Here is a 27,870-nt window from a genome sequence, read left to right as displayed (position 1 = left end):
ATAAGGAATTCTTGCCATTAACAAAATTGCCAATAAAAAAACAAATCTCAACACGTACACCTCTAGCGTGGATGTTCAAAAAGAGAGGATGACTAGGAAAACAGAAATACTTGGCTGCAGTCTGTTCTCCCTCCCTGAACTATGCCTGGAACATCCACTCATCCTTTTAGGGACAGTTACAGAGAACGGTTGGGGAGGATGAGGAGGAGCCTGCAGTGCATGGCCCAATTTTCTGCATTCAGCAGGATCAAATATAAAATCTTAAACTGGTACCCTGTGCAGGTCATGAGAAATTGTTAGCATTGTTACCAACAGTAGCATTATTAAAATTAAGAATTCCTGCAGCAAAGAGATGATGGACACAGCTCTTCACTGCAGGCTGTGGAAAGTTAGCTTCAGTTCTCCGAAGTCAGAAGCCGTTAACTCTGAGCTGACCTCTAAAAAATGGTGTCCTTGTCCAACAACTTGACTTTGCAATCAAAACATCCTTTTATTGTACTATGTAATTAGAGTATATGATTTAGTCAATCTTTTGATTTTGGTTTGAGTGCTTATTCAGCATTAAGTGGCAATTAAGCATTAAAGTACCTTCAGTAAATCCAGGAGCCTGATAATCATCAGTCATAACACATTTGCATCACTTCTAAATTTTGTGTCAAGTTCTGCAGATAGAATTGCAAAAAGTGATGGAGAGAAGTTTTCCAACTCTCCCTCCTCAACAAAGAGATAAGAACTGAAAAGTGAAACAATCCAACAAGCTGTAAATTTTAAAGATGTTCGGAATAAACCCCTCTTTCTCCAGCAAATCACATTACCTTCTGCAGGCGTTTCCTGATGGAGTTATGTTCATTGATCCCTGGTATGTAACACTTCATCTACAGGCACATACAAGATAATTACAAATTGCTATACTATAAAAGTTGGTATAGGTGACCAGAACAGATTGCCACATAAATAACCTTGGCATACTAGATAGGTAGCCAAGTCGTTAGGGTACAACTGCTTGATTGGGTAGACCTTACCTGAATCCTTCCAGTTAAAAATGCAGCAAGCAACATTCAGAATTATCACGCTATCAACATTATTTATGAAAGGGTATCTTGGAAAAAGTAATCTCAACTACAACTAGGTACTCTCATTTCTTTCTCTGCTTTGAGAGCTATATAACTGAAATGACTCTAAAAATAATAGTGCTTTCATTCCTCCTCCCTTTTTTAACTTTGCTGGGGGGAAGAAACACACTTCTTGCTGACCTGCATTTCACACAATGTAACCCAAGAAAAAATCCAAAACAAAAAATACTCAAACCCCCAATAAAACACCAGAAAGCAAGATGCAAAAAATAATTGTGGTACATTATGGTGGCACCCAGAAGTTGCTGGCTATACTCAGGGACAGTTGCGTCATGAAGTATGTTGTGGCATTATGCAACCACACAGCAAAAATTCTTGTTCTAGGCGACTTGCTGTTGGAGTACTTGACCTTAGTTCTAGAGTACATGACACTGAAACTCAGATTTGTTTAGACCACTTTCTTTTAAAGTGGGGATCATAAAGATTCCTTTCTAAAAATGTCTTAAATGTTTTATGTTCTGTCTGTAAAGTAACTGTCAAGAGTTACAAGTGATTGCTGAAGCAACTGCGGTGAACTTTACAGCTGCATTTCTATCTAATATATTCTGTGACTCGGCAGCGTTGGTGTGCTATGGAGAAAATTGTGTTTTCTGTTAATATAGCTGGATTCATCTGGGAGTACTGAACACCAAATCCGTGGCTGCAGAACTGTGTTATTCCAGTTGGTCTTGCAGCTGTTTTTACTACATGAACAATGAACAGAAGGTATTTGCTGAATTTGTGGCAATACTAACTGCCCCAGGAAACTCGGATGAAAAACTGCTAGCTACAAATACTTCCGACTGTAATATTGACATTTACAAAACAGCTGTAAGTATTATAATGTATATTGTGTTAAATTCAATATTGTCTTCAATGAAATTGGATGCAACTTGTTTTGAAATGTTCAGAACATCTCCCACCAGTCTGAGCAGTGATTAGTCCTGGGCGACAGACTTCAGCAGGGCCAGCTTCCCAGCAGTGATGGAAGGGATTTACTGGGAAAACAGTAAGCGTGTAATTCAGGTCTTTGTGCTTTGCTGTTACGTGCCTCGGTATTTTCCTATCTTCAGTGCACCATGCAGGAAAACAAATGGCCCCCCAAATGATTGTTAAGAAGCAAAAATAAACAAAAAAGGGCACTTTTTCATGGCACTTGATGAACTGGTCTGTCTTCTGTGATACCTGCCTGGCTAAGAGGCTTCTGTGAGCTGTTCACCTTCCGCTCCGCACAAATACAAATGGCTGTATTCGTATCGGGGCCTAATAAACTACTTGGAGAGCAGACTTTTAAGCTGAAATCTAGGTGAATCACCCATGCATCTGTGGAACACAAGTCAAGCTGACCGTCTCACGGTATTGCAGAGTGATCGCAGAAAGGGTATTCGCTATGCATGGAAAGGTTATTGTGCTGCTAAGTACGTAAAGAGCTGCAGTTACAGAAACAGCAGTAGTTGTACTGGAACATGTAGAATTAATTACATCTTTGCACGCTACTAGCGGCAGGTGACGTGTCAGTGCTTTGAAGTATCTTTTGATTGCCTTTCAGCTTTTGTTACATGTCAGAGTTAAGCAGTCCATTAAACTGAGGTACAAGTCATATTTTTTATAGTGTTCTGTGGTTATTATCCATGTGCCTTGACCACATTATTGGGTTTGGATGAAGTTCTTTTTTATCTCGCTAGAAAAATCTACAGTCAGCCAAAATGCTTCAACTTTAATTTAAAAAATTGCAGTGGAAACTAAGCTGTTGAAAATCCCATTGGAGAAGCCTTTTGGGTGCCCCTGGGGAAGGCCGCGCTCCCCAGCGTGAGATCATTTTCTTTTCTTGGCTCTCGGGACGGTGCCAGCGCCGCTGAGCGCGGCACAGCTCCAGGCGTGAGGCCCCGCCCGGCAGCCCGGGCTCCGGCAAAAGCTGCGGGCCGCAGCCTGGAGCCCCTGGGCCCCCCTCCGCGATGTCACCGCGCGGCGCCAGCGGCTCCGCCCCTTTAAGGACCGTTAATGGCCCTCAGCGCGGCCCGGCGGGAAGGGCCCCGCCCCCGCTGCCATGGCAACGGGGCGGAGCGCTCCGTCTGCCGCGCGCCGCTCCCGGCAGCCAATAAAGTTGTAGCGATAGACGTGAAGGGGGCGTGGCCCCCTCCACTGCTCCCCTTCCTCTGCGTCGCTTCCGTTCCCCGCCGCCAAAGAGGGAAGATGGCTGCCGGCGAAGCGGCCGGAGCAGCCAATGGGGTGGCTAGGGAGGGCTCCGGGGGCGGGGCCCACAGGGGGCAGGGTTGGCGCGCACGCGGCGGAGGTGGCCGGTCGTGGGGCGGGAGGGGGCTGCTCTGAGGGGCCGGGCGAGGACCCCCGGCGGGGTGGGGGCCGAGGTGAGGGCCCCTGGCGGGGCCGGGTGAGGACCCCCGGCGGGGTGAGGGCCGCTGCGGAGTGGGCAGGGTACTCCGGGGCGAGGGAGCAGCTGTGGTCAGGGCCGTGTCTGCGGTGTGGGCGTTGCTGTGGGGAGGGCGGGGCGGGGGCTGCCTATGAGGGGGATCGGCGGGAGGGGGCTCTCTCTTGAGGCTGGGGGTGCTGCTGGGTTTGTGGTGGGGCTGCCCGCGGTGGGCGAGAGGCGGCCCCGGAGCTGCCCCAGTGCGTGGGGCCGGGGAGGGGAAAGCAGGGGGGCTCCTCGAGTTCCGTTCCCTCACCGCCGGCGTTTCTTTTCCCATTAGGCTGAACTGCAGCGTCTTCGGCTTTACTGACAGGGATCTGTCTGTGCTGCTGGCGAGGCGTGAATAAAACCCCTCAGCTTTACGCTGTGAGTTGATCCCGTCTGTCCGTGAAGCTCGGAAGGAAGCACCGTGCTCTCGGAACACCGCGGGCAGGGGGCGAAGGGCCGGGGAGGGGCGGGGAGGTTGGCACCGACCTCCTCGCCCTTTCCAGCTTTGATGGTGTGTGGGAGAGAGTGGGCTAGGGTTGAGCCTGCGGGAGGGGTCGGTCAGCGTATTGCGAATTTGGGCAGGCACGTCTGATCAGAGCTGTGACCGGCTGCTTGCGGGCTGTCAGGGTTATGAGGACCTGTATTGGCAGGTAAAGTATCTTCCGTAAGAAGTTACGCTGATAAGTACCTGCTGAGCTCACCTGGGTTTGGTGGAGATGGGGATCTTTTTTAATAATAGGAAAGGTCGAAAACAAGCAAACAAAAAAGTCTGGAAAAGGTCAGAAGAAGAAACAGAAATATGATTTGGGCTTTTTGCTTCGTTGTTTTATTCCTGTGAGAAACTTTTTTATGTCTTTGAAGGAAAAAAATAATTAGATAAACTACTGCTAAAGCTGTAATACGTATATCCTTAAATGATGTTTTATACCACCCACAGGTATTTCAAAATATGCTGTGTGGGGGAAATAACTCTTGTTAGGAACAAGATGTGGGGAGTGGAATTGTCAATGCTGTGTTACGTTACAGACTCATATTGATTACAGTTCTATAGTTCCAAATTCATTTTTCCCAAGAAATATATTGTATTTTCAGAAGAATGCAGAAACGCAAGGTCTTTTTTTAGTATGCTGGGTTTTGGGTCTGTAAAAACTTTGTTGTCAGAACTAAACTATGTTAAACCCACATAATATTTTAAGTGGGTTTCCTGTTTGAGAACGATTGTCAGATTCAGTGAAGTGTATGTGCAAAGCAGCTCCTAGAAGATAATTGTCGTTGTTGACAGAGTAACTGAAAGGGTTTCTGTTCATGCGTATTGCTTTCTAGGTGCTAATTTTATGTAATGCTTGCCTAAAGTTACATGTTGGTGTCTGTTTAAGGTTAAAGGCTAGGGTGCTCCAAATATCTTTTTACGGAGTCAAGGAACAACCCTGTAGGGAAGGTGAGCCTAGGACTGCTCGGCAGTCTCTGCATACAGAGGCAGTGGTGCAGGTGCCTGGCTGTTCCTTGTGTGTTCTCAGACTTCTTGGAAACAATTATCTTCTTTTTTGCCACGTGAGTGTTCTGCTGTGGCAAAATCATCAATGGTATTCTGGTAGTTTTTTAAATGCCCTAAGTATAAGTTGATTTAAAAAGAAATTTTTTTTTTCTTTCACTGCATCAGTCTTGGGGACAGGAGTCCTTTGCTGGGCAGCCCTAGGATCTGGACTGTACCTGATGGCGTGGGAGGTCTTGTGTAAAACCAGATTGTTGTTACGTGCTAGCAGCACTTCCTAGCTGGGTTCTGCAGCTTTGATATGCTTTTACTATAACTGTACAAACAATGGGATTTCTGAGCTTTTCTGAAAAAATACAAAGCAGAAGGAAATTAGCACTACTGTGCTGATTAGCCACGTTGATGTAAAGTCGCCTGTGCAGGCTTCTAGGACTTGGTTTTAGTTGGTGAGTGAGAAGACGTGTTCTGTGTGGGACAGCTTCTCCTGTGTGATGACAGTCTGTCAGTGGGTTTTACACCAGACAAGAAAAAACAGTGTTGAGACTTGCGAGTTGGAGACTTGTCAAGGCCAGGTTTTGGAGATGAGTGTGCTCTGTGAATTGCAAGCAGTGGAGGATGTAAAAAAGGCAGAAAAAGAGTGTGCTGCCTATAGCCATGTGGGGTTAGGAAGTTCATCCTCAAACATGCCTTTGACCTCTTCAGACTTTAGCCTGACCCGCTATCTGCTTCTCCCTTAGCTCTTCCCTTTCTCATGTTCCTGAATTGTCTCTCTTACTTTAACAGAAGGGTTACATAAATTCTTGCTGGTATGTTTTCCACTCTTATTTCCTCCTGCCATCTCCTTTTCCTTCCCCTTTTTTCCCTTCAAAGCTGCCCTGGGGCTCTTCCCTCCTTCACGCTTGCAGCTGTTGGAGCCCCAGGAAAGGGCAGCTCTGCTGCAGCACTTTGCACCTCCAAACCAAGCGGAGCTGGTGCTGGTTCAGATCCTGGCAGAAGCATGTTTGGTTAACTCGTGGGGCTGGTGCAGTCAGCATGTAGAGATGGGACGTGTTCAGTGTGGTCTGTAAAGAAGGCTAGAGCGTTTAATTTAGGGCTGGTTAGTTTAACACATGTGGAGGTAACTTGGTGCATAGACGTGACTGACCCGGGAGTGTTGTGTTAGCTTCTAAAAGAAGTGGGAGGAGGAGGGATTGTGAAACTGTGTATAGAAGATGGTTGCTTTGGTAGGTAAAGCTTTAGGCTAGGAGTGAAGGACATCTGATGCCAAAATGTTGCCTTTGGATTAAATTTGGTAGTTTGGATGGATTGTTTCTATGATGTATTTTTGCCTTAGCTGATACTTTGATTCAAGTTTCAACAAAACATTTCAGTGAGAACAAAGCAGGAGACGCGGGTGGACAGCTCACTGGAAAAGCAGAGTATGACAGTCTATAGCACAGAAAAAAATCATGCTCAAATCGCAGGACAAATACAGAGTCATTTCATTAGGCTGTTCTGAAGGTCCCAGCATAGAATGTGTTTTCTCTCCTGTTTGTAGACCCTGCAGGATATTTGAGTGTTTTCAACAGTCGAAATATTTTGTAAGTAGTGGCAGGAAGCAAATATTGCGCAGCTGTCCGTTTTAACAACCTCACATTAATATGCCAAGAAAGCCAATGGAATCCTGGGGTGCATCAAGAAGAGTGTGGCCAGCAGGACGAGGGAGGTTCTCCTTCCCCTCTACACTGCCCTGGTGAGGCCCCATCTGGAGTACTGTGTCCAGTTCTGGGCTCCCCAGTTCAAGAAAGATGAAGAGCTACTGGAGAGAGTCCAGCGGAGGGCTACAAGGATGGTGAGGGGACTGGAACATCTCCCCTACGAGGAGAGGCTGAGGGAGCTGGGCTTGTTCAACCTGAAGAAGAGAAGGCTGAGAGGGGACCTAATAAATGCTTATAAATATCTGAAGGGTGGGTGTCAGGAGGATGGGGCCAAGCTCTTTTCAGTGGTGCCCAGTGACAGGACAAGGGGCAATGGGCACAAACTGAAGCAGAGGAAGTTCCGTCTGAACATGAGGAAGAACTTCTTCCCTCTGAGGGTGACAGAGCACTGGAACAGGCTGCCCAGGGAGGTTGTGGAGTCTCCTTCTCTGGAGATATTCAAGACCCGCCTGGACAAGGTGCTGTGCAGCCTGCTGTAGGTGACCCTGCTTCAGCAGGAGGGTTGGACTAGATGACCCACAGAGGTCCCTTCCAACCCCTACCATTCTGTGATTCTGTGATTCTGTGATTTTCTTAAAAACTCTTCAGTCAGATATGTTTTTATTCTGTTTCATTATGTCAGGTTTAAGTCCAGAAGGACTATTGCATTAGCTAGTATGATGTGCTTTCCAAGATAAACCATCTGTACTGTTGTTTCTACCCTTAACAGACATAAATTTATTTCCCCTTTTCATATTAATCTGAGGGCTCTTCTTGCAGACTGTTAATATTCTCCGATTTTTGTTATTATTTTTTATTACACTATTTGTATTGCTGAAAATATTTTGAGGTGGCCTTAATGTTTAGTTTCAGATGGAAAGTTGCAACAGATAGAGGAATGAAAGTATTTTAAAACCTCCTGGTCCTATTGTTTTGCTTTTTAAGACTTGTTGTTTTATATAAGACTTCACTGTGGCGTTATAAGGGCACATGCTGTTTTTCTTTAATTCTCTAGTTTTCTGGCTAAATGAAAACTTAATGAAAAATCAGAACTGAAGGGTTCTGGAAATCCTTTGTTTAATATAGCAACTGAATCTTATCTGTGAAAAAACAGGTGCATTAAAACACTCATAGCTCTTGTGCTGGATTAAACTAACTGATTCAAAAAATTAGCTCTAAAGTAAATTTTTTTTTTTGCTGTATTATTAATCATCTTTCTTGCAATTTATTTTTTTTTTCTTCAGCAGAATCTTCATATTTTTTCTTTGGTTTTTTAGTTGATGAGCAGCTTTTCACTTGCACCTGTCTTTGCAACTAGCCGTAACTACTGTGATCTTTCTTTTTTCCCATGCCTGTTGTTTCAAGGCAAAACCATTGCTCAGCTTCTGATTAAAAGTAAGAAGATGTGAAAGGGCTGTACAATTGGTGAAAAGATAACCTAGCATTTAACTGAAACTGGCAAGCTGCTTGTTAGATGGAGTTTTATGCTGGCAGTACCTGGAATAGGAAGCTTCAGATATTGATCATTTTTCAGTAATTTGAGTATCTTTTTGTAATAAGCATTTGTGTATGTTTGTTGCTGTGGGAATGACTGAGAGAGCTGGAATTAAGTGTTATTATTCTTTTGTGGAATCAGAAGGGACAAGCAGATGGCTGTGAAAACAAAAACTCTTGTTTAGAAACATACAGCTCTTTTACCAGCAAACCTGACTTAGAGTTTTGTATATGGTTTGTAGAGGGGGTTTTTTTGAGGTAAGTGAAGTTGATTTTAATTTACTCCATATCTGTCAAGATACCTAAGGAAGTACATGGTGTGGTTTGAAGAACAGAATTTAAGGAAAAACGAATTCTAGTGGTTTAATGTCTTGGGTAACTATTACCGTGTATGTGTATTGAATGTTGCTGCTTCAGGAACGTTCGTAGCAGCCAGACATGAGTGCAACAGATTGAGAGAGAAAGGGGTTTTTAGTTGTTGGATTTGGTTTGCTCCCCCACCTCCCCGGGAAAATTTAGTGATGGCTGTTTCTGGACTTGACACTTGCTGGATGCTTAAAGGGAAAATATAAATGCGCAAGAAGAGCTACTGGAGAGAGTCCAGCGGAGGGCTACAAGGACGGTGAGGGGACTGGAACATCTCTCCTATGAGGAGAGGCTGAGGGAACTGGGCCTGTTCAGCCTGAAGAAGAGAAGGCTGCGAGGGGACCTTATAAATGCTTACAAATATCTGAAGGGTGGGTGTCAGGAGGATGGGGCCAAGCTCTTTTCAGTGGTGTCCAGAGACAGGACAAGGGGCAATGGGCACAAACTGAAGCAGAGGAAGTTCCGTCTGAACATGAGGAAGAACTTCCCTCTGAGGGTGACGGAGCACTGGCACAGGCTGCCCAGGGAGGTTGTGGAGTCTCCTTCTCTGGAGATATTCAAGACCCGCCTGGACAAGGCCCTGTGCAGCCTGCTGTAGGTGACCCTGCTTCGGCAGGGGGGTTGGACTAGATGACCCACAGAGGTCACTTCCAACCCCTACCATTCTGTGATTCTGTAAAAGTCAGGTTTTCCCTATATCCTTCTGTGTGCGTTGCATGGGAATACCAGAGTCACATCTTGCGTTGTGGTGAAGTCTGAAAGATCCAAAGCTCTGAATGGAATTCACAAAAATGAGATTGTAAAAAAAAAAAAAAAGAAGCATAACTTTTAATCTTTTTGACAGATCAGAGAGAAAATGTTGCAGTGTAGTTGAATTTGAGGGTTTTTTTCTTCTTCAGTTTTTGGTGCTAGACAGTGCTAAGTGAAGGCTGTGATTTTTTGATTAATAGTCTGATTTGAGGAGCTGAGACTTTTAAAAGGAAGAAAAAAAATGCTGGTGCCTTCGTAACATTCTTTGCAGTGTTGCAGGCTGATTTCCTCTAAATTAAGTTTTTGTTTCCTTGAATGCCGCTCTGTTAAGGAGACAGTCAGCTTATCGCGACCGATTAAAATTAGTGTCGCGATATATAGATGCAGTAAAAGAGTAAGTGCTCTCCTTTCGCATCACGTGCTCTGAATCTGTGACTGCGGCTCCTGGAAGCGATGGAGCTGCTGGCGAGCGGTGGCCATCAGTGACATCACGGGGGCTCGGCGGCGCCGAGGTCACGGCTGCGTGGCGCTGAGAGATGCTGTCACCGCAGCACAAGGAGTCTGCGGCCGTGCGTGGCAGCAGCTGATAAACGTTGAAAGGTGCGAGGGAGGCGCTGGGAATGGTGCGGCCGTTCGCAGGGCGCGCTCCTGTCCTTGGATGTTTATCCTGACAGGTCCTGGGGTGCGGGGAGAGGAAGCCACCCTGAGCTGGACGCTGCATTCTCTCTGCCCACGTACACACCCTCTTACTACCATCCTAGTACTGCTTCTGAAACTATGCAGTAAGCAAATGTTGTGTCTTGCTGTATTGTCTGTCTGGCAGCGTGGTATCTGCCAGAAAGAACTGATGAGCCAGCTTATCTCGTAGCTGCCTGTTTTCCAGTCTGCCTTCCTATTTGTGTTCTTTGCAGCGCAAGGCAGCTGTGGTGCCAGGATGAGGAGGTTATAAAAGTAGATGAAGACAGTTGAAGTTTTTGCCCCTGCTGTTCTAATTGGAAACTATTTTGAAAGATAAACTTTATCATTTCTGCTCTAAATTTTATTTATGGTCAGTTTATACTCTTAAACTGTTGTGCCAGTATTGTTCTTGAGTAGCTCCCCTCCCTCCTCAGCGTTTATTCCTTTGATGTATTTGTAGATAGTAATCGTATCCCCTCTCAGTGTTGTGTCTTTGCCAAGCTATACAAGGCAAAGCATCCCAGCTACTTCTGGTAAATAAACAGTCCATTCTCTGGATCATCTAACCTGTCCTCCTCTTGCACTTGATGATGGTTTAGTTATCAAGAGATTGGCTTCAGCAAAGAGCCCTGCTGGCAAGCTGTTATAACCCTAAGAAATATGGATTGACTAAAGCATGGAGAATAAACGTGGCTTGAGAGCAGGGTTATTAAAATGCATAAAGCTCTTGACTTTGGTTTTTATCCTTGTCTTTTTTTGAGGCAGCGCTGTCTGCCGAAGACGTTGGAAAGGTCTTCGCGGATCTCGGAAAAGTAAATTCCCCACCCAGGTCCTAGGGGTTCATGGGCTCTAACAAAAGTGTATAGTTTTTGTTGTGATTTGCCAGCAGGGATTGCCTGTGGTGCTGCACGCCATAGGTCTCTGGACCAGAAGGTGGCCGAGTATCAGTACCTACATACTTGCTCTTTTGTCCTTCGCATTTACAATTCCATCTCTGATGACCGAGTCCTAAATCGCTCTCGTAGTGAAAAAGCAGTTGAATGTGAACTTCCACTGCAGTGTGGGGGAGAATCACCGTGCACTCAGTTATTATAAAAAGGGAGAAAAATTTTTTTTATCCGTTTATGGTATTGGTGAAGCAGCACTGGAGGGCTGTGTATGGTTCAAGTGTAAATGCTGTCTAAAGGCTCTTGGCAAAAAGAGCTGAAGGGAGTGCCTTGCATGGGTACAATGTGCACCTGCTTGATGCCTCAGCATCTTTTATGGAGACAAAGGTAAACTCTCTTGAACAGGATAGAGTCAACATAGCTCTAAACCTTTATTTCAGCCTCTTCCATCCTGCTGTTGTCGCTTAGATGACATCGTTTCCTTTTGTCTGCTACAGAGCATTGAAAATTGAGCTTAGGGCAGGATAAGGGTTCAGCGGAGCCTCAGTTGTCAGGCTATGCACAGAAGGCACGCTTTGGAAATTGATAGCCTGTGAACTGACATGGGTACCCAAGGATCTCCAGTTTCTCCTGTTGCTTGGATACTGGAGAGGGTCTGACAAAGTGCCTTGACGTAGTGATGCTCTGGATTAGCCAGATATCAAAAATGGACATTGTAGCATGTGACCGGTGAAGATACCTTAGTGATCTGCCATGTTCCTGCGGAAGCAAATGAGGAGAACAAGGAGAAGTCATTTCCCATGCTTAGGCTTGACAGATGCTTGTGCTTGCACAATACATCTGGAACTGCAGTGATGTTAGCGTAGTGATGTTAGTGTAGTGTTAAAAATTGCCATGCACACGAATATTGTGTTTGGAAAATCCTGGTGCCACATCTGCACATGTAGGGGAATATCTTCATATCAGTTCAGCAGCAACATCCCTAGTGAAGATGAGAACTGTGGTGGCTGATAGGAGCTTGGGTTTTTAAGAAAAGAGTCTTGAAAACATAATAGTCTTGTGTTGTGAAGAATGAGCTCTGGTAGCGAAGTGTACTTAAGCTAACTTACTGTTGTGAGAGAATTTCTAAAATATTCTGGTAAATTAAACATTTTACCTCATTACAGGTATTTTGGCACAAGTGTCTGGTAGTAGGAGCTAGTTTTCCTGCTGTAGCGAAGTTTCTTTATATCCTTTTATTACGGTTGCTGCTAAATTTAGGCTGAAATTTTCCAGGCTTTTTGTGGCATAGAAACAAATTCTTTTGAAGAATTTCAGCAAAATTTATTAATATTTGGAAAGAATCTTCTTATTTCCATTTTTTTTTTAAAATATGAGGGTGTTGGTACCAAGTGGCAATGTCTAAATTGAAGGAATTAAATGGTGTTATTTCAGAGTCACTAAACTATTCATGCAGCTGCATAAGTAATTTTTTCCTTTCACATTTCTCTGTAGAGTAGGATCATTGGGGTTGCCCATTCATGTGGTGGTCTTGTTCAGCTTAAAATGGCCCTAAAAATCATTGCTCTTGGAGTCCTTTCTTGTAATCCCCAACTCGAAAGGACATCAAAGCACGTTTCGATTATGGAATTTGCAAGTGCTTTGCAGTGTTACTGTGACTTTTGCATTTTTATCTTGTAATGTAGATGTTCAGAACAAGGCTTGTTCTTTCGAAAGTCTGCTTCTGGCTGTACTTACCTATGTTTGTGTACACGAGTATTATGCGCTAGGCAGATACTGTCTTTGTTTCACTGGTTAAGAAAGTAAAGAGTGAATGTTGCATCTTGCTGCTAATTACTTAGTAAGCTGTTCTGCCAGAATCGGGACTAGTAGGTGTTCGTAGGCCAGGCTCTTGTTCAGATGCACTGGCATGAATATCTTTATTTCTGTCTTCTTTGTCTGTAAGATGACCATCTTGGTGCACAGCTCTAGTGCCAAGTCAAATAGCAAGCTGTTTGACCTTTTAGCAAATGAAAATGCTGTCAGTGAGGAGGCTTGTGAGGAACAGTTCGGAGAAAGATATGAACCTTCTCTTAGCTGCTCATGGTTGTGTTGTGGAAATGTGAATGGAGAAAAACTTACATGCGGGACAATGTTGTACCCTACATGTTTGATTTCCAGCAGTTGCTGGCTGTATGTAATGGAAAGACTGAGTAGTTCCGTATCTTCTTTCCGATGTTTGTGGTTACAAAAGGTAATGTCAATACGGTGTCTGTGGTGGGAGGTGCTCACAGGAGAAAGGAAATGACTCGTCTATGGTCACTGTGGTCTGATGAGATAAGCACAGATGCAGAAGTCTGACACTTGGATTCCCTTCAGGTTCTGCACTGGGTTGACTGAGTAGCCGTGGTTACATTACAGACAGACACCAGGACCCAAAGGTGCCGTATTTTTGAAGCTCTGAGTTATCTAGCATCTGCTGGAGTTGGGAGCACTGGTGTTTGCATAGCCCTTGGCCAGTGAAGTCTTCTGGAGTGGTTGGATGCACACATCGCCCACCTTCCGTTCCTCGTGGGGGTGTTCACCAATATCCTGGGTCCCGTTGTAGGAGGAGGTGTTTGTCAGAGAAAGGGTGAGCGTTGCAGAACTGGCTGTGACTTTCCTGGTAGACACTCACCCGTCTTTTAGAAGGCAATCTGGATGCCTCACCGCCGATGTTGTTAGCGTGCTGGGCTGGAGTACAGCTTGGGCACTGTGCCTGGGAGGAGGGGGGAGAAGAGAGGAGCAGTAGGCACAAACCTCGTATTTGACCCCCAGCTCGGAGACTTGCTCCAGTGCAAAAGCCAAGGCCCAGCGCTAGGACAGTTTTCCTGGCAGCTCTCGCCCGTTCTCTAGAATCCAACTGAGGATGCAGAGTTTGTTGTTTACCTGTTCAGAGGCCATGAGTGTGCAATTTAGGCTTAGATTAGTTTTTGCAGAGGGTTTTAAAATACAGTATTTTTTACAAAAATAAAGGAGACTATATGGAATTTAGAAGATAAATGTCCTGATTAGAGTATCTCTTTCTGTAATTTAACTTTTGCCTGGGAATCTTTCGGGTCTGCCTTTATAAAATAGGATTGCTTCCGCTGCAGCTTCTGTCAGCTTGATCTGAGAATAGCCATGAGAGTAAACTAGCGCTTCTCTTATCCTCTTACTACTTTGCAGCCTCCTTTATTGGGTGACCACCTCATCAACATCTGGATGCAATAACATCCTCTACCTGGTGAGGTCAGTAGTAGGAAACCTCCCTCTCCTCAGCAAGTTCTCGGCTGGATGTGGTTGCTGATGTCAGTGTGTGATTTTGGTGACAGAGCCCTTGCTTTGCTGCTCCCCTGTTAGCAGGTCTGTGTCGCTAGCATGGAATTGGATGAAGAGAGAAGACTGAAAAAGGAGAATTCTCAAACCTGTTTGAAATAATGCCTGACACAGCTTCATGGAGTATTTAGAAACTTGCCCATGTTTTACATTAGAGTGTCCTGAATTGTTCTAGAGAAGGTAGTTTAGCTATCTGAGCATCAGATTTTAATACTTTTAAATTAAATTTGAAGCCAAAATTAGTAATTTGACCATTTTTATAGTTTTGTACAGTGTTTTCTTACATGATTTTTAAAATTCTACATTGGATTGTGCTACACTTAGGTATTTCTTACAATGGTTTGTCATCTGAGTCCTTTGCAGCTCTTTACTGTCTCTTTTGGTTCAGGAATTGATATCAATAGGCTTTCGGTTACTCAAGTTTGAATGTTAATTCATTGCAATTTGGAGCTGAAGGCATGCCTAAATTTTGTAAATCTTGCCTGCCTTCACCGTGTTTTCCAGTGTTGGATTCAAAATCAGAATAGGTCTTTCTAGTTGAAATGCAAAATATTACACCAAAAACTAATTTTAAAAGTTTTATTTTGATGAAAATACTCAGTGTATGTTTTTTATGATTTATGCATTTAAAACTAACTTGGTCAAATACAAAAGTTGGTTTTGTGTTCCCTCTCTACTGAGATCTGGTATAATATTCAAAAAGAGGTTTTGTTTCTGTACTGACATGAACACCTGCTTATGCCCCCAAAATATGAGTACGCAAAAGTTGTAGTTTCCTTTTTTTAAATTATTGAACCCCAAAGCACTGAACACCTGTGACTTTTCTCCCTTTGTTCTCTCCTAGCTCTGACTCATTTTTTTCCCCTCTAACCGATACTGTTGTTGAAGGCCATTTCCCTGGTTCTCTGCCCTGCTTACAGCTCTGCTCTCCGGTACTGAACAGGAGTGTACCCCTGAGGTCCGTACTGGTGGGAGGGTAGGGTGGAATTGATTTCATGGAAGGCAGATAGTTTGGTAGACGCAATTTTTTTGCTCTTCCCATAGACTTTTTTGTGGCAGTGCTTTGTCTTTTTCCTCCTTCCTGCTCTCTTGGTACAGTATTTTTCTCTGTACTGCAAACACAAAATTACACGGAGTTTTTTCTTGCTCTGCTTTACGTTTGGAAACTAGATGCAGCTGATTTGAAAGGATGAAATAATTCTCTTGACAGTTTACATCTTGTCTCTGCACTTTAGCGTAGCCTCTTGCGCATCTTATTCCCTTCCTGCTTGGTAGACTAAATGTTATTCTCTTTGCCTTCAAACAGCTTTGTGGGAATGCTGGAAAAACACCTGATCTCTCTGCTTTGGTAAAATAACAAAATTGACTATAGGAGTTTGTGTCCTGCAGAAATTGTGCATGCCTGATGGGTGTTTTCTGCTTCCCCTCAGTGCTGAGATCATTCGGCTGCTCCATCTTCCGCTGCGAAGCGGTGCCGGTGAGGAGAGGTCTCCGGAGGCGTTCTGCATTAGCGAAGCGCAGCGTACTAACACGTCCTCCTCGGCCAGCCTTGCGCTTGGCGGTTTCGTTTTAAAATGCAGACCAGATGTAATGTTGCATGCATGAATTGCTTTCCAGTGCCCAGAGCTGCAGGTTTGTTCTTGAACTTTCAATAATTGTGAAAATAAAGGGAGGGTCTGTTTGTATTGTTTATAGTAGGAAAGAACAGTGCAAGATTTCATCTACTGCTGTTCAAATCCCTTGCTATTTTTGGTATTTGACCTCTGCAGAGAAGACTGCCAAAACTACAGGTTGTTTTCATTTTTATTATGTGTTTCTTACCCTCCTACTCCTAAGTTACTCTTACGCACTGATTAAATCTTTGAGGCAAAGTTCTGTTTCTCCCACATTTTCCATGGTATTTTTCAGAGAGGTAATTTTATGTTTCTGTATGTTGTTGAGCTAGCATTTGCTTTTGGAAATGAGAACGATGCAATTTGGCAGCATCTTGCATACACAACTAAAAGAAGGAGGACAATAACTTGTGAATTGCTGGTTTATTTTTTGAGAAACTTTCTGGATTAAAGAAGACTCACAAGCCTGTTGGCTGGAGTTGAGACTACGATGGTTAGAATACTGCGCAAAGAGCACAGCAGTATGTGCTGAGATGATATTAAATGTTTAGTTTGCACAGATAGGTGCTTACCTTTCATTTCTCTGTCGTTGGAAAGGCCTGCTTTGGGCACTCCTGACTGACTGCTGCTAGTCTTGCTGTATGGTTGTTTCCACACTCCAGTAGTGAGAAGTCCATAACAAAGACTTCTGAAAATCTTGTCCTTCCTCTTTGGCATCCCTTCCGCTTTGTATCTTCTGTTCTAAAAATCAAGCTGATTTCTTTTTTAAAGGAGCCTTGTAGGATGCCCTGGAGGTCAAAATATTTTAGGTTATTTCAGAGTGCTGTACTTATTCTGAGTTCCCAAGATGTAACGAGTTTTGAGTGTCTTTCAAGAAGCTTATTGCTTCTGGTAGTTATAATACCAAGGAGGTGTGCAGGGGTTGCATCTAGCTGTGAAGTTAATTCATTGAAAAGATCACATGAATGGAGTTCCAGAGGATTAGATACACTACCATGGAAGTGTCAGGGTTAATTTGTGAAAGGTGGCTTTGCCTTGTTCGGTGCAGATGAGAGATGCAGCTGTTGCATATGAGGAATGGTGATCACTGGGGGGGGGATTGGGCTTCTGTTTCCAACACCAGTGAGTAGCCACAGCCAGACACATCTCTAGCCAGACACTCATGTGTCATTGAGGTGGGGCTGTTTTCCTGGTACCTTAACATCACCTGGATTTTGTCTGTGGTGAGATTGTACTCAATAGATCCAGGCTGTGGACCACTGTGAGGTGGAGTAAGTGAAGAACCTGAATTTAATTAACTACCTCATGTCCTGAGCAAAGGAGGTACCTTGGGGAAAGAAGTGGTTTTGGCCAGTGCGCGCTCTGCCATTTCTTCTGAGACGGGAACGGTTCAAGAGCAAGCTGTTGTCCATCGAAAGTCCTTGTGTCAGACAGTTTGTCACATTAGCATGGGCAGTTTTCCTCATCGCAGCAGGCTGTTAACGCTATATCCGAACTGTGTAAGGTTTCAAAGATACTGACTTTGCCAAGGGGTTCTTGGTGACCGTAACAAAACAGATACCCGTGTTGTCGAAGTTAAGGAGTGCTAAACTGAAGTGCTTCACTTCTGCTGTGCGGAGCACCACGTGCTTTATAGGTGGCTGCAGTCCAATACTTAGTTATCTTCTATTGTGTTTGGAAGACCATTGTTTCCTATTTGTCTCATAAATTTAACACAGATCCTATTCCTGCCATTTAAACTTTCCCATCAAAATACAACAGTGACTTCCCCTCCTGTAAAGGAAGGGCTGGCAGCTACACCCTAAAGTTTGAGCATGAATTGTTTATATAACCTTCAATCACAAATTCATAACAGTCTGAAGACTTTCTTACTAGGGCAGACATTTTACTGAGTTTTTAGCAAGAACCTGGCTGCCATCAAATGTAATTTTAAGGCTTCTTAGTTGTTGCAGTGGATATAGAATTGAAAACTGTACCCTCCAGCCTCTTGATGGTATAAACTGCACATCTGTCTGGAAACATGAACAGCATTTTCTGGTATTTCAGAATAGCTGTACCTGTGTCATTCGGGGGTAAAAGCTTAAGAACTGTCTTGGGCTAATTTTATTTCCTAGAAAGTATTATTAAATCTGAATCACAGAGTGGTCAGGGTTGGAAGGAACCTCTGGGGATCATCTAGTCCAACCCCCCTGCCGAAGCAGGGTCAGCTACAGCAGGCTGCACAGGACCTTGTCCAGGCAGGTCTTGAATGTCTCCAGAGAAGGAGACTCCACAACCTCCCTGGGCAGCCTGTTCCAGTGCTCCGTCACCCTCAGAGTGAAGGAGCTCTTCCTCATGTTCAGACAGAACTTCCTCTGCTTCAGTTTGTGCCCATTGCCCCTTGTCCTGTCGCTGGGCACCACTGGAAAGAGCTTGGCCCCATCCTCCTGACACCCACCCTTCAGATATTTGTAAGCATATATTAGGTCCCCTCGCAGCCTTCTCTTCTTCAGGCTGAACAAGCCCAGCTCCCTCAGCCTCTCCTCGCAGGACAGATGCTCTAGTCCCCTCATCATCCTCGTAGCCCTCCGCTGGACTCTCTCCAGTAGCTCCTCATCTTTCTTGAAGTGGGGAGCCCAGAAGTGGACACAGTACTCCAGATGGGGCCTCACTAGGGCAGAGTAGAGGGGGAGGAGAACCTTCCTCGACCTGCTGGCCACACTGTTCTTAATGCACCCCAGGATGCCATTGGCCTTCTTGGCAGCCAAGGCACACTGCTGGCTCATGGTTAACCTGCCATCCACCAGCACACCCAGGTCCCTCTCCACAGAGCTGCTCTCCTTCTGGTCCGCCCCAAGCCTGTACTGGTGCATGAGGTTGTTCCTCCCCAGGTGCAGGACCCTGCACTTGCCCTTGTTGAGTTTAATCAGATTGATGAACATGGTTTTACAGACTCTGGCGTTTTACAGCTTCTGGGTACTTGTAGAGTTCCCTCGCCCTCCCCTGCCCAGCGGTAAAAGCTCTGACATGAGTGTTGTAGAAACTGCTCATTGAGAGTAATACTCTCTGTCGAAGCCAGTAATATTTAAACAACTGCAGCTTGCTTTCCAAATGGATGATATTTGTCAGGAGCATGTCTGTTTGAGTTTACTTGGCCTTTTGAGTATAAAAAGTTTGAATATTTTGAGCTTGAAATTCAGGTCAGTCTGGAAAACTACATTTATCTTACAAAAAGTTTACAGGGAGAACCCATTTGTTTTAGTGACCATAGCACTGCAGGACAGCTAGTTTATGAAAACTCCTTTCTCCACCTGCAAGCATGTGTTTTTGAAATGGTATTTAAATAGAAGCTTCCATTGTAGTTCTTCAGTAAATTGGATTAAGTAGAAGTTGTCCTTATTAATAATATTAAAATATTTTAATTTTAAAATTTAAATTAATAATTTGCATGGGAGTTTAATGGTTTTATGTTTGAGCAGTGTAACAAGCAGTGTTTGAGAACAGTCTGCTTTATGTAATATTTCTAGTAAAAGCTTGTTCCATTTGAGGACATACCTAGAAAAGCAACTCAGGAGCAGGCTCTGTGGGTATGCAGGCTAGTGCCAGAAAACACGCTGAACTTCTTCTCTTCAGAGGGGAAAGGAGTTTCCACAGGATGTCTGTGTTTTATGGCAAAAATTACTTGTAGATGTGCTCTGAAAGGTTGCTTTGATGTAGAAGATTAACCTGGGGACCTCATTGTCAGGATATTACTGAGGCAAATAGCTTAGTGAGATTATTTGTGACTTGGGAGTTAAGCTTTTATGAGTGTGCCTGCTTAAGCTGTTTTTTAAGAATTTGCTCATGTGTAACGTGGCGTCAGGAGTGTTTGTCTGTACCAAATAGGAGGAGGGAAAGCAAAACCCTGAGATTACAAACGCCACCAAGAAGAAAAGGCAGAGTGCAGTTTTGTCACAGCAGCTTTCCTTTGTTGCTGGTCTCTCACGGACCGTTAAAATAATTACCCTAAAACAAGTAATACATGGAAACTTTCTTATTCCAGCCCTTAAAAATCCAGCCTGAAGAATTTGCAGAAAAAATTTGTGATGGGACAGCTGGAAAGGCGTGAGAATATTTTCTTGCGTTCTGGGTCTACCTTATTTTTACTCCATGTCTGTCTGGATTTTTTCAAAAAGGGTCCTTTCATGCCTGTGGTACCTAGGATTGGGTGCTGGCCTAGTCCTTAAGGAAATAAGGAGGTTTTTGAGTACTGCTTTACTCTTATTTGCATTAACTGCAATATCTGTACCAGTGAGAAGTCACTGGGGTGTTGACCCCCTCGAACCTGCTCTGATTCCCTCCATGTTCCTTCTTTTAACATAGAAGAGCAGTCTAACTGAACCTGTAATTTTAACAGAAGTCACTCCTGTGGATGGTTATACCCACTTAACAAACCCCACCTACATCTTTCTTTTGAAAATGGTTGTAGTTTGTGCACTCACTAAAACAATGTATTCTTTATGATGGCAAGTATCTCTTTTAAATTTAAATACTTCGGTACTTCTTCTGACTCTAAATTGATGAAAACTTTTACTGCAATTACAGAATTGAATTTTCGTATGTGTTATAGAAAGGAGAACTGTTATTCTTTTTTTATTCAGGGCACACCATTTTGTAGAAGTGAATCTATGTATGAGAGGATTGAGAGAATATTGTTTAATTTTGGTTTTGCTTGGTAAAAATCTGAATTTGTGTACATTACTGGAATAGTATGGGCTTTCGAGGAAGGTGCAGTAGTGCCAAAGAATTCCCTCCGAAGGGAAGATTTTTAGCAGCTGCACTAAGAGCCAGCGTTACGTGGTTTTATAGGAGGCCCAGAAAACTTTTAGGTTCTTGGGAGAACTGATGAAAAAGGCAAAGGTGCTGAATTCCAGTGAATTCCACTGAAGTCATGCAGCCGGTTTAGGTGGTCCATGGTGTGCTGACAGGTGTTTCTGTGCGTCATTGGGCACCTAAACACTTGTAAAATGCATCTCGTCTGGCCATTTCAGGCTGTAGTTCCACATAATTTTGGTCTTCTTGTCTGCCTTTGTTTGTACCCCAGCGGAACAGTTCACCTAGGAAGTCTCCTGCGGTGGTACTGATGCAGCTGTTGGTGGGCTGTGCCTCCTAGCAACTTTTTAGAACAAAAATTATCACCATTACCTAAGAAGGAATGACTTCATTTTCTTTCTGCTTGTGGACAATATCACTTCACTATTTACTTATAAAAATAACAAAGCAAATTTAGCTACGTGACTTTCACAGGATTCACAGGCAGGCTATTTAATGTTTTAAGGGGATTATACGATGTAGTGCTTCCAGTCACAAGAGACTGAACTCCTTAACTAGGGGAGCCCTTTCCGGTTCTCGGTTTCTGTAAACAAAGTTGTAGTGGGTAGGACAGCGGGATAATTGAATTTTGACTTCACGCATTATCTCTGTGCAAGGTGCTTCTTCACGCATATTTTTAAAGCTAATATTATTTCAGAATGTTATAATTAAAACTCACCTTGGGTTTATTTATTACAGGTTTCTGGCAACGTCTGGAATAGCATTTGAGATGACTGAAGTGGAGAAGATTGAGGAGCAGCTTGCTCGCCTGCGCATAGCAAAACGTTCCACGCTAAGTGCGGAACCTGCTTACTTACTGGATATAGACGTTGCCACAGCGGCTCAGTCTGAAGGCAGCCGCTTTGTGGCAGTCTCGTGTTCCGATAAGTCGATGAGGGTGTACGACAGGGAAACGTTAAACTTCCTGCGGGAGTACAGTAGCCGTCCTGGGATGCTGAATGGGGTCAGGTTTGCACACGCGTGTGACAGCATGGTATTTTCGGCGTGCAGTGACGGGACAGTGAAATGCTGGGATATTCGTTTAGCAACTCAGAAAGCGGCGCAGATATTTAGCGGCTATCCTTCCAACGTTTTCATCAGTTTTGATATCAACCGCAGTGACCTCATAATCTGTGCTGGAACAGAAGAAGTTGAAAAGGACACGTTTCTGGTGTTTTGGGATGCAAGAGGTGTTACAGACTGCGCCGGCACAACTAAAGAGCCCTTGGGAGTCTATTCTGAAAGTCACAATGATGATATCACTAAAATTTGTTTTCATCCTATGGAACCCAGCTTGGTGGTTTCTGGGTCAACTGATGGGTTGGTTAATGTGTTCGACATTAACAAGGATAACGAAGATGATGCTTTGCTATCAACTTGCAATTCGGATTCATCAGTAAGCTTTATTGGCTGGTCTGGGAAGGATTATAAACAGATCTACTGCACAACGCACGATGAGGGATTTTGTTGGTGGGACATTGCTCAGTTAGATACCGAAGAACCAATAATGCTGTCGCATGTTCTGGATGTCAGAGACACAGTCTGCGTTGGAGACGACACCTTGCAGTACCTGGTAGGTGGCTGGTACCACGAAAAGGCAGACAAACTCTTTCTGGTTGGGGGAACGTCTGCAGGAAAGGTGCACCTGATCAGCTGCGGCACCCACGGCCTGAGCCTGGTGGGTACCCTGTGCGGGGGACACTCGGCCACCGTGCGCTCCTTCTGCTGGAACCTGGCCGATGAGTCCCTGCTGACGGGTGGAGAGGATGCTCAGCTGTTGCTATGGAAACCCGGAGCTGTGGAAAGGTCCCTCGCGAAGAAAGCATCTATGAAGATGGCTTCTTCCGTGCAGAAGAGAGTGAGAGTTCACAACAGCTCCCTCAAAAGCGGGAAAAAGTAGAGTTCCGAAAGTGGGAACCTCTGCTGTGCAGAGTTTTCCTGGTGTTTAATCTCTCGGGCACAACTTGGCTGCGCTTTGTTTGGAGGTATTCTGTGGCAAGAGCTGTGATGCTTGAATTCTACCTAGGCAACAGAAGAGAAGAATGCCTTGTTTTGTTTTGTTTTTTAGACTTGCTAATATTAATCAGAAAAGAGTAAATGTTTGCTCTTGAGTTCTTGAACAATAGACCTTAAATCATATTATATAAAAATGTTTCTGTGGTTGTTTAATGTCTCGGCCAACATTTTTAATGTGTAATACAGGCCTGTGGCTTGCATAATTTGTTACCTTCCCACTGAAACTCCCTGGCGTGTTTTAAAAGCTTTTGTATTTCATGCTGTATTTTGCTTTCTTTACAGAGAACTTAATGGAATTGCTCAATATATTAAAAGGTTTTATGTCACATCTTAATGCCAGAGGGAATTGCTTCCTGATGAAACAGCAGATAAGTCCTGTGTCGCACTGTCCTATCACTGGTTTATAACATGCTCGTAAAGCAGCAGTTGATAGAGCCATATTTTTTTATAGCAAAGATATGAATATGTTCAACCGAACAGGAGTACGTGATTCCAAACAGCTAATTTTTAAGTGTCTGAGAACTGTTAAACTGACATTTTTTAGGGCATGTTTTCTGCATGAAAATACCCACGAATCTTGCAAGCAGTGTCATTCTCTCGTGGTAAATGCAACGCAGGGCAGTGCACCTGGAGGACTGGGGAGATCTTCAGTGGGTTAAAGAAATTGGTAGGTGTAATTACACCAGTGGTGCCTCAAATCTTAAGTCCTGCATTTGAAATAAGCTAGTATTGTGCACTTCAACCGAAAACGAAGACTGCCTTCTGAGACGGTCGTTGTGGAGTAACGGACCAATATGAGGAGACTTTAACAAAACCTTTCGGTGTGTGTCCTTTACAAAATGTTTCTCTCTGCAGAGAGGTTTTATGCTTAGACATCTCCCTAGGACAGCTTTGTTTTAGCATTCCATCAAATACCTGTTAAGTGGTGCAAAAATTGCCACGTACTTCTGAAATGGTGGAGTCTTTACGCTTGTTGTGCTCCACGGGCAGACAGCAGTCTGTGCATCTGGCTCTGCACACGCAATTACCCTCAGCCTTCTGAGGGCCATTGCAGGCGAGCAGTGGCTGGTAATTACGCCGTAGTTAACATATGTGGACTACAACTGAAAACAGCACAGGAGTATTTAAGGATTGCTGTGTTATACGACAGTTGGCAAAGGAATTAAGAGGGGTCGCTTTTTTCACATGAGGGTGGGGAGGTAATTCCTTCAAAACAAGTTTTGAACGTCGGGTTTAGAGGATCAGCCCAGAGTTCAGAAAGGGTTTCCGAGGCACAGCAGATGCTTCTAGCACATGGTTACAGCTGTGCTCAAAGATGTCTTAATCATCTCCGGAAACAAATCCTGTTCCACCAGAAGTATCGTGCTTCCACAGGGTACGTTTTACAAACCGTCAGTGTCCTTCAGCCGCAGCTATGTGTCCCCAGTTGGTTTGGGTCTGCCTGTTGGTGAGAATTAAGATGATTCACTTGCTTTTGTGACTGCTGGTGATTTAAAAGTTCAATTTCATCATCAATTTAAAAATTACATTTCTTTAATTTTTTTTTTTATTACTTACGTTAAATTCAAGTTACACCCAACATCCTTATCTGTTGCTTTTCAAATTATTTTGTGCTATTTTGAGCAGCGAGTGTCACGGCTGCGGCGCACCTGGAGCATGTGCCCTGTCAGGATTCACTCCCCCAGGTCGCTAGCTGTTGCCTGTTTCTCTGTGACCGAGTGGACCAAAAGCTTCAGACCCCTCTGAATTCGCCGTGATGCCCTCACAGGCCCAGCTTGCTTCAGTACCAGTGGCTGGGTTGGGGAACTGAAGGATGGTTCTGAGACCTATGGCATTGCAACTGTGACGTGTAACTTGCTTTTTAGGTGTTTGTCCACTCTTTTCCTGGTATCTTGACACACTCAAGAGGAGTAAGGTCCGTGGGTCTGTCTGATGCTTGGTTTCTTAAAGATAGATTTGTGTGCTACGTACAGAAGTGCACGGTGGGGGGGCTTTTGGCTGCCTCTGTGTGCTTGCAAGTGTCTGCTGAGCGAGATTGGATGTGTTCTGCCAACTCTCTCTGAATTAAAGTGGCAGGGATGGGAGTTCTGGTGCTGAAGTGTTTGAAGTATGCAACCTGTACCCGTTATCTTGTTTCTGAGTTAGATTGATACGTCACAAATCGATACCCAGCACAGGTAAAGCCATGCTTTTCCCTGAAAAGTTGGTTTCTCTCTTTTGCATACAGAATTAAACAGCAATATATCTTAAAATTCTGGAAAAGCACAGCAGCTGTCAGGAGAATTCAGGCTTGTGTTGCCTCTGAAAATACTTGATTATTTTCTTTTTCTTTTGTGTTGACTTAATTTCAGGTTAATATCCATAAAATAAACATAGATGGAAACCGCATGTTAACAAACAATTAGCATTGCTTGCTTTTGTAAACTGGAAGCACTGTTTCATAGACTACAGAGCACAGGCAGAATATATATGTAATCATAAAGATAATAATGGACTTGAAATTAGACAGGTTAACTTGTCTGACTGTATTTAATCTCTTAGGTTAGTTTTGGTATCTGTAAATTGGCTTCAGCATTGTTAAGAAACATGTTTGACCTTTATAAAACTTAGGTAGTTGAAACTATGAGCAAGTAGCAGGCATTCAGAAACCGTCACCGTGTGAACTGTTGAACCCCAGGGGAAGCTTTAATTCCGGAAGCAGCATCAGATTTTTTCCAGTAAATGAAAAGTAAAAATCCAGAGAGACTACTGAAGTGCAGAAAACAGCGTCTATCTTTACTCAGAGGTGATAGTAAACCCGTTGTATGATACTTCTGAGCAGCAGGAGAATGTCCTGCTGTGAACACATGAAAATAAACTTACTTGCATTTGGCACATTCCTAAATTTCCTCTTTAATTTCTGTTTTCTCTGTCAGTAAAATCCAACACTTGCACGCCTGCTGTTGTTGTGTTTAAGGTGTGCTCCCGTTGAATACGAGCTCGCTGCCTCTTCTGGAAGTAATGCTCTACTATTTCACTTCGTTTAAGTGAGAGATGTATCAGGATTATATCCAGTAGTCAGGGGGTAATACAGCAATTATTTCAGTAGAGTGTAGGCTTTTACCCACACTGTGGGGTTGTAGTGGAAATTATTTGACAAATCTAAATAAAGGTGTGAATTAATTTCTAGGTGGGATTGAGTTAGCCAGTTGTCAGTCATAAGCCAAATTGCATATGGGGTATGTCCTGTGTATTCAGATGGACATAACTGCATATCTCTACGTTAAAATCTTGATTAGCAAAGATGCTGTAGTGGTAAAGAATTGTAAAGACAGAAAATGGAAGCTTTATACCGTGGTTTTGAACGACGGCTCTTTTGGCCAGTGATCTTGCGTAGCCCCATAGGTCATACTATTACCTGAAGCAGTGTAGTTTGTCGTGTGACGTGCTGACTCGGAAGCCTGCTTTGAGAGGCGTTGGAAGCCGGGCACGCGCGTGGCAGCCCCTTGCGCTGTGTGCGGAGGTGCCTGCCCCAGCCCCGTAGTGGGGTTCCCTACGGATGCGGTTAGCTGCAGCGAAGCTGTTATGCTCCTGAAAGAGCTGACGCTTTTGACCCGCCTCGTGAAGCTCGTCTGCATTTGCCGTTGTTAATTTGGAATTGCTGCTCTCCATCCCTTCAGAATGGCCTTCTGTTATTTGGCTTCTTGGTCGCACCTAGGGATAGCCATGAGCTGTGTCTTGACGTCTGCTCTTCTGGAGGGGGGCGAGCCCACACCATTTCCAGAGCTCAGGGGGGCTCTGCCCTTCTCGTTACACGGAATGGGTGCGGGGAAGCAGAGAGAGGCAGGGAACAGGGATGTTTGCCCCTGCCAACCCTGTGACAGCGGCGTCTGTCCAGGGCAGCTCCTCAGCCAAGGACTGGACCCTCTGCCTTTAGTGTAACTGTAATGGCTTGTTCCTGAGCATGATGAGAGCAGGATAGGGCCTTAACTAAATAATGCAAGGCATAAACACCCTGCAAGCAGAAAAGCCAGTTCCTGTTTGTCTGCGAGATGAACAGTTTGGCAGCGAAGCGTGCGAGAGAGGCAGAAGGTGTTTGCTCACAGGGGCTGGGTATTCTTAACTCCTGCTGGCAGTGAGGAGAGCCGCTGGTGCAGCCCACACCGCTGCTTCTACCCTGCGGGAACCAGCGGATTTGGGGATTTCATGTCCCGTGGGAAAAAAGGAAGGCAAAAATGAGAGTGGGGGATGAGTCTGAGAACTTACAGCTGCCTGTTACGTGATCATACAGCGCTCCGTTCCTTGGTTCCTCATCAGAATTGTTTGCAGATAACCTAACGGCCAATTGAGAGGATGGTTGGTAACTTCTTGTTTTCCATTTCCTTTTTCTGTGCCAGTTTGTAAACTGGCACAGGTGTGTTGGCTGCTGGGAGTAGCGTGGGGAGAACTTCAGTGGCTGCCACTGCCTGCTTGGCCTCCGCTTGCTGTCGTGGTGTTCTGTCCTGCTTGGATTTCAACACATGCAAGTCCGGCATCCTCACACCTTCAGATACTTTGAAATCTGGATTTTGAGAGTATGTCTACTTTTCTGGAAACTGAATGACAGCAAATACTTTTGTATATACAGCTGCTGCAATCTTGGCACCAATATTTTTATGGGAATATATTTTCAATTCAATATCCATTTCAGTCTTATTCTGTCATGCTCCGAATAAAGTTTTGATGCTGCTAAAATCCTGGAAAGGTGGTACTTGAGCAGCCTGTTGCCACAGGAACTCGGGACTGGCAATGAGAAATGCTGGGAGGAGGTCAAGAGAGTTCTTGGTGCCAATTTCAAATGATCGTTTGGGCAAGGCTTATAAAAGAAGGTCCCAGGAACTCGCAACGCACAGCAGATCACCAAAGGAGCGTGCGCCCTGGCTGGCACACTTGATACTGTTAATGCTGGGAAGTAAATGAGACTAAAGCTGAAGCTCAAACACAGACTCACAGTTCCCTTTCCTGAATGTTTTTAAAAATACAGGAATTCTTAATTACTAATGGAGCTGAATACCTGTGAGTACAATGTACGCCAGCGTGCACTGCTGCAGATTCAGATTGAAAAACACTGGATACAGACATAGCAGGTAAAATAGCGGGAAGTGACTGGCTTGACTTTTACTGGGGCTTCTGGAGGGTGCTGGAGAGCTGTGCCTGTAAATCGAGTTACAGTGGTTCTGACTTCTTTC

General features: G+C 44.3%; 1 protein-coding gene across 7 annotated transcripts; it reads left to right on the top strand.

Annotated features, from left to right (window-relative positions):
- Positions 1–1,723: 1,723 nt before the first annotated feature.
- Positions 1,724–27,831, top strand: WDR89 (WD repeat domain 89). Of its 7 annotated transcripts, none has more exons than XM_075426843.1 (4): positions 3,304–3,341; positions 3,818–3,903; positions 15,635–15,836; positions 21,347–27,831. In XM_075426843.1, exons 3-4 carry the CDS (start codon positions 15,802–15,804, stop codon positions 22,545–22,547), a joined length of 1,236 nt encoding a protein of 411 aa, XP_075282958.1. In that variant the 5' UTR covers positions 3,304–3,341; positions 3,818–3,903; positions 15,635–15,801; the 3' UTR covers positions 22,548–27,831. The 7 variants fall into 7 exon arrangements, 6 of the variants coding, with proteins under 6 accessions (XP_075282962.1, XP_075282958.1, XP_075282957.1 ...); XM_075426842.1 differs by lacking the exon at positions 3,304–3,341 and adding an exon at positions 3,444–3,478; XR_012764587.1 differs by lacking the exons at positions 3,304–3,341; positions 15,635–15,836; positions 21,347–27,831 and adding exons at positions 3,444–3,478; positions 14,055–14,120.
- The last annotated feature ends 39 nt before the right edge of the window (positions 27,832–27,870 follow it).

Source organism: Opisthocomus hoazin, chromosome 7, assembly GCF_030867145.1.
Source record: "Opisthocomus hoazin isolate bOpiHoa1 chromosome 7, bOpiHoa1.hap1, whole genome shotgun sequence".
NCBI lineage: Eukaryota > Metazoa > Chordata > Aves > Opisthocomiformes > Opisthocomidae > Opisthocomus > Opisthocomus hoazin.
Note: the sequence above shows the minus strand (reverse complement) of the source record. Positions and strands in the feature narration are given on the sequence as shown.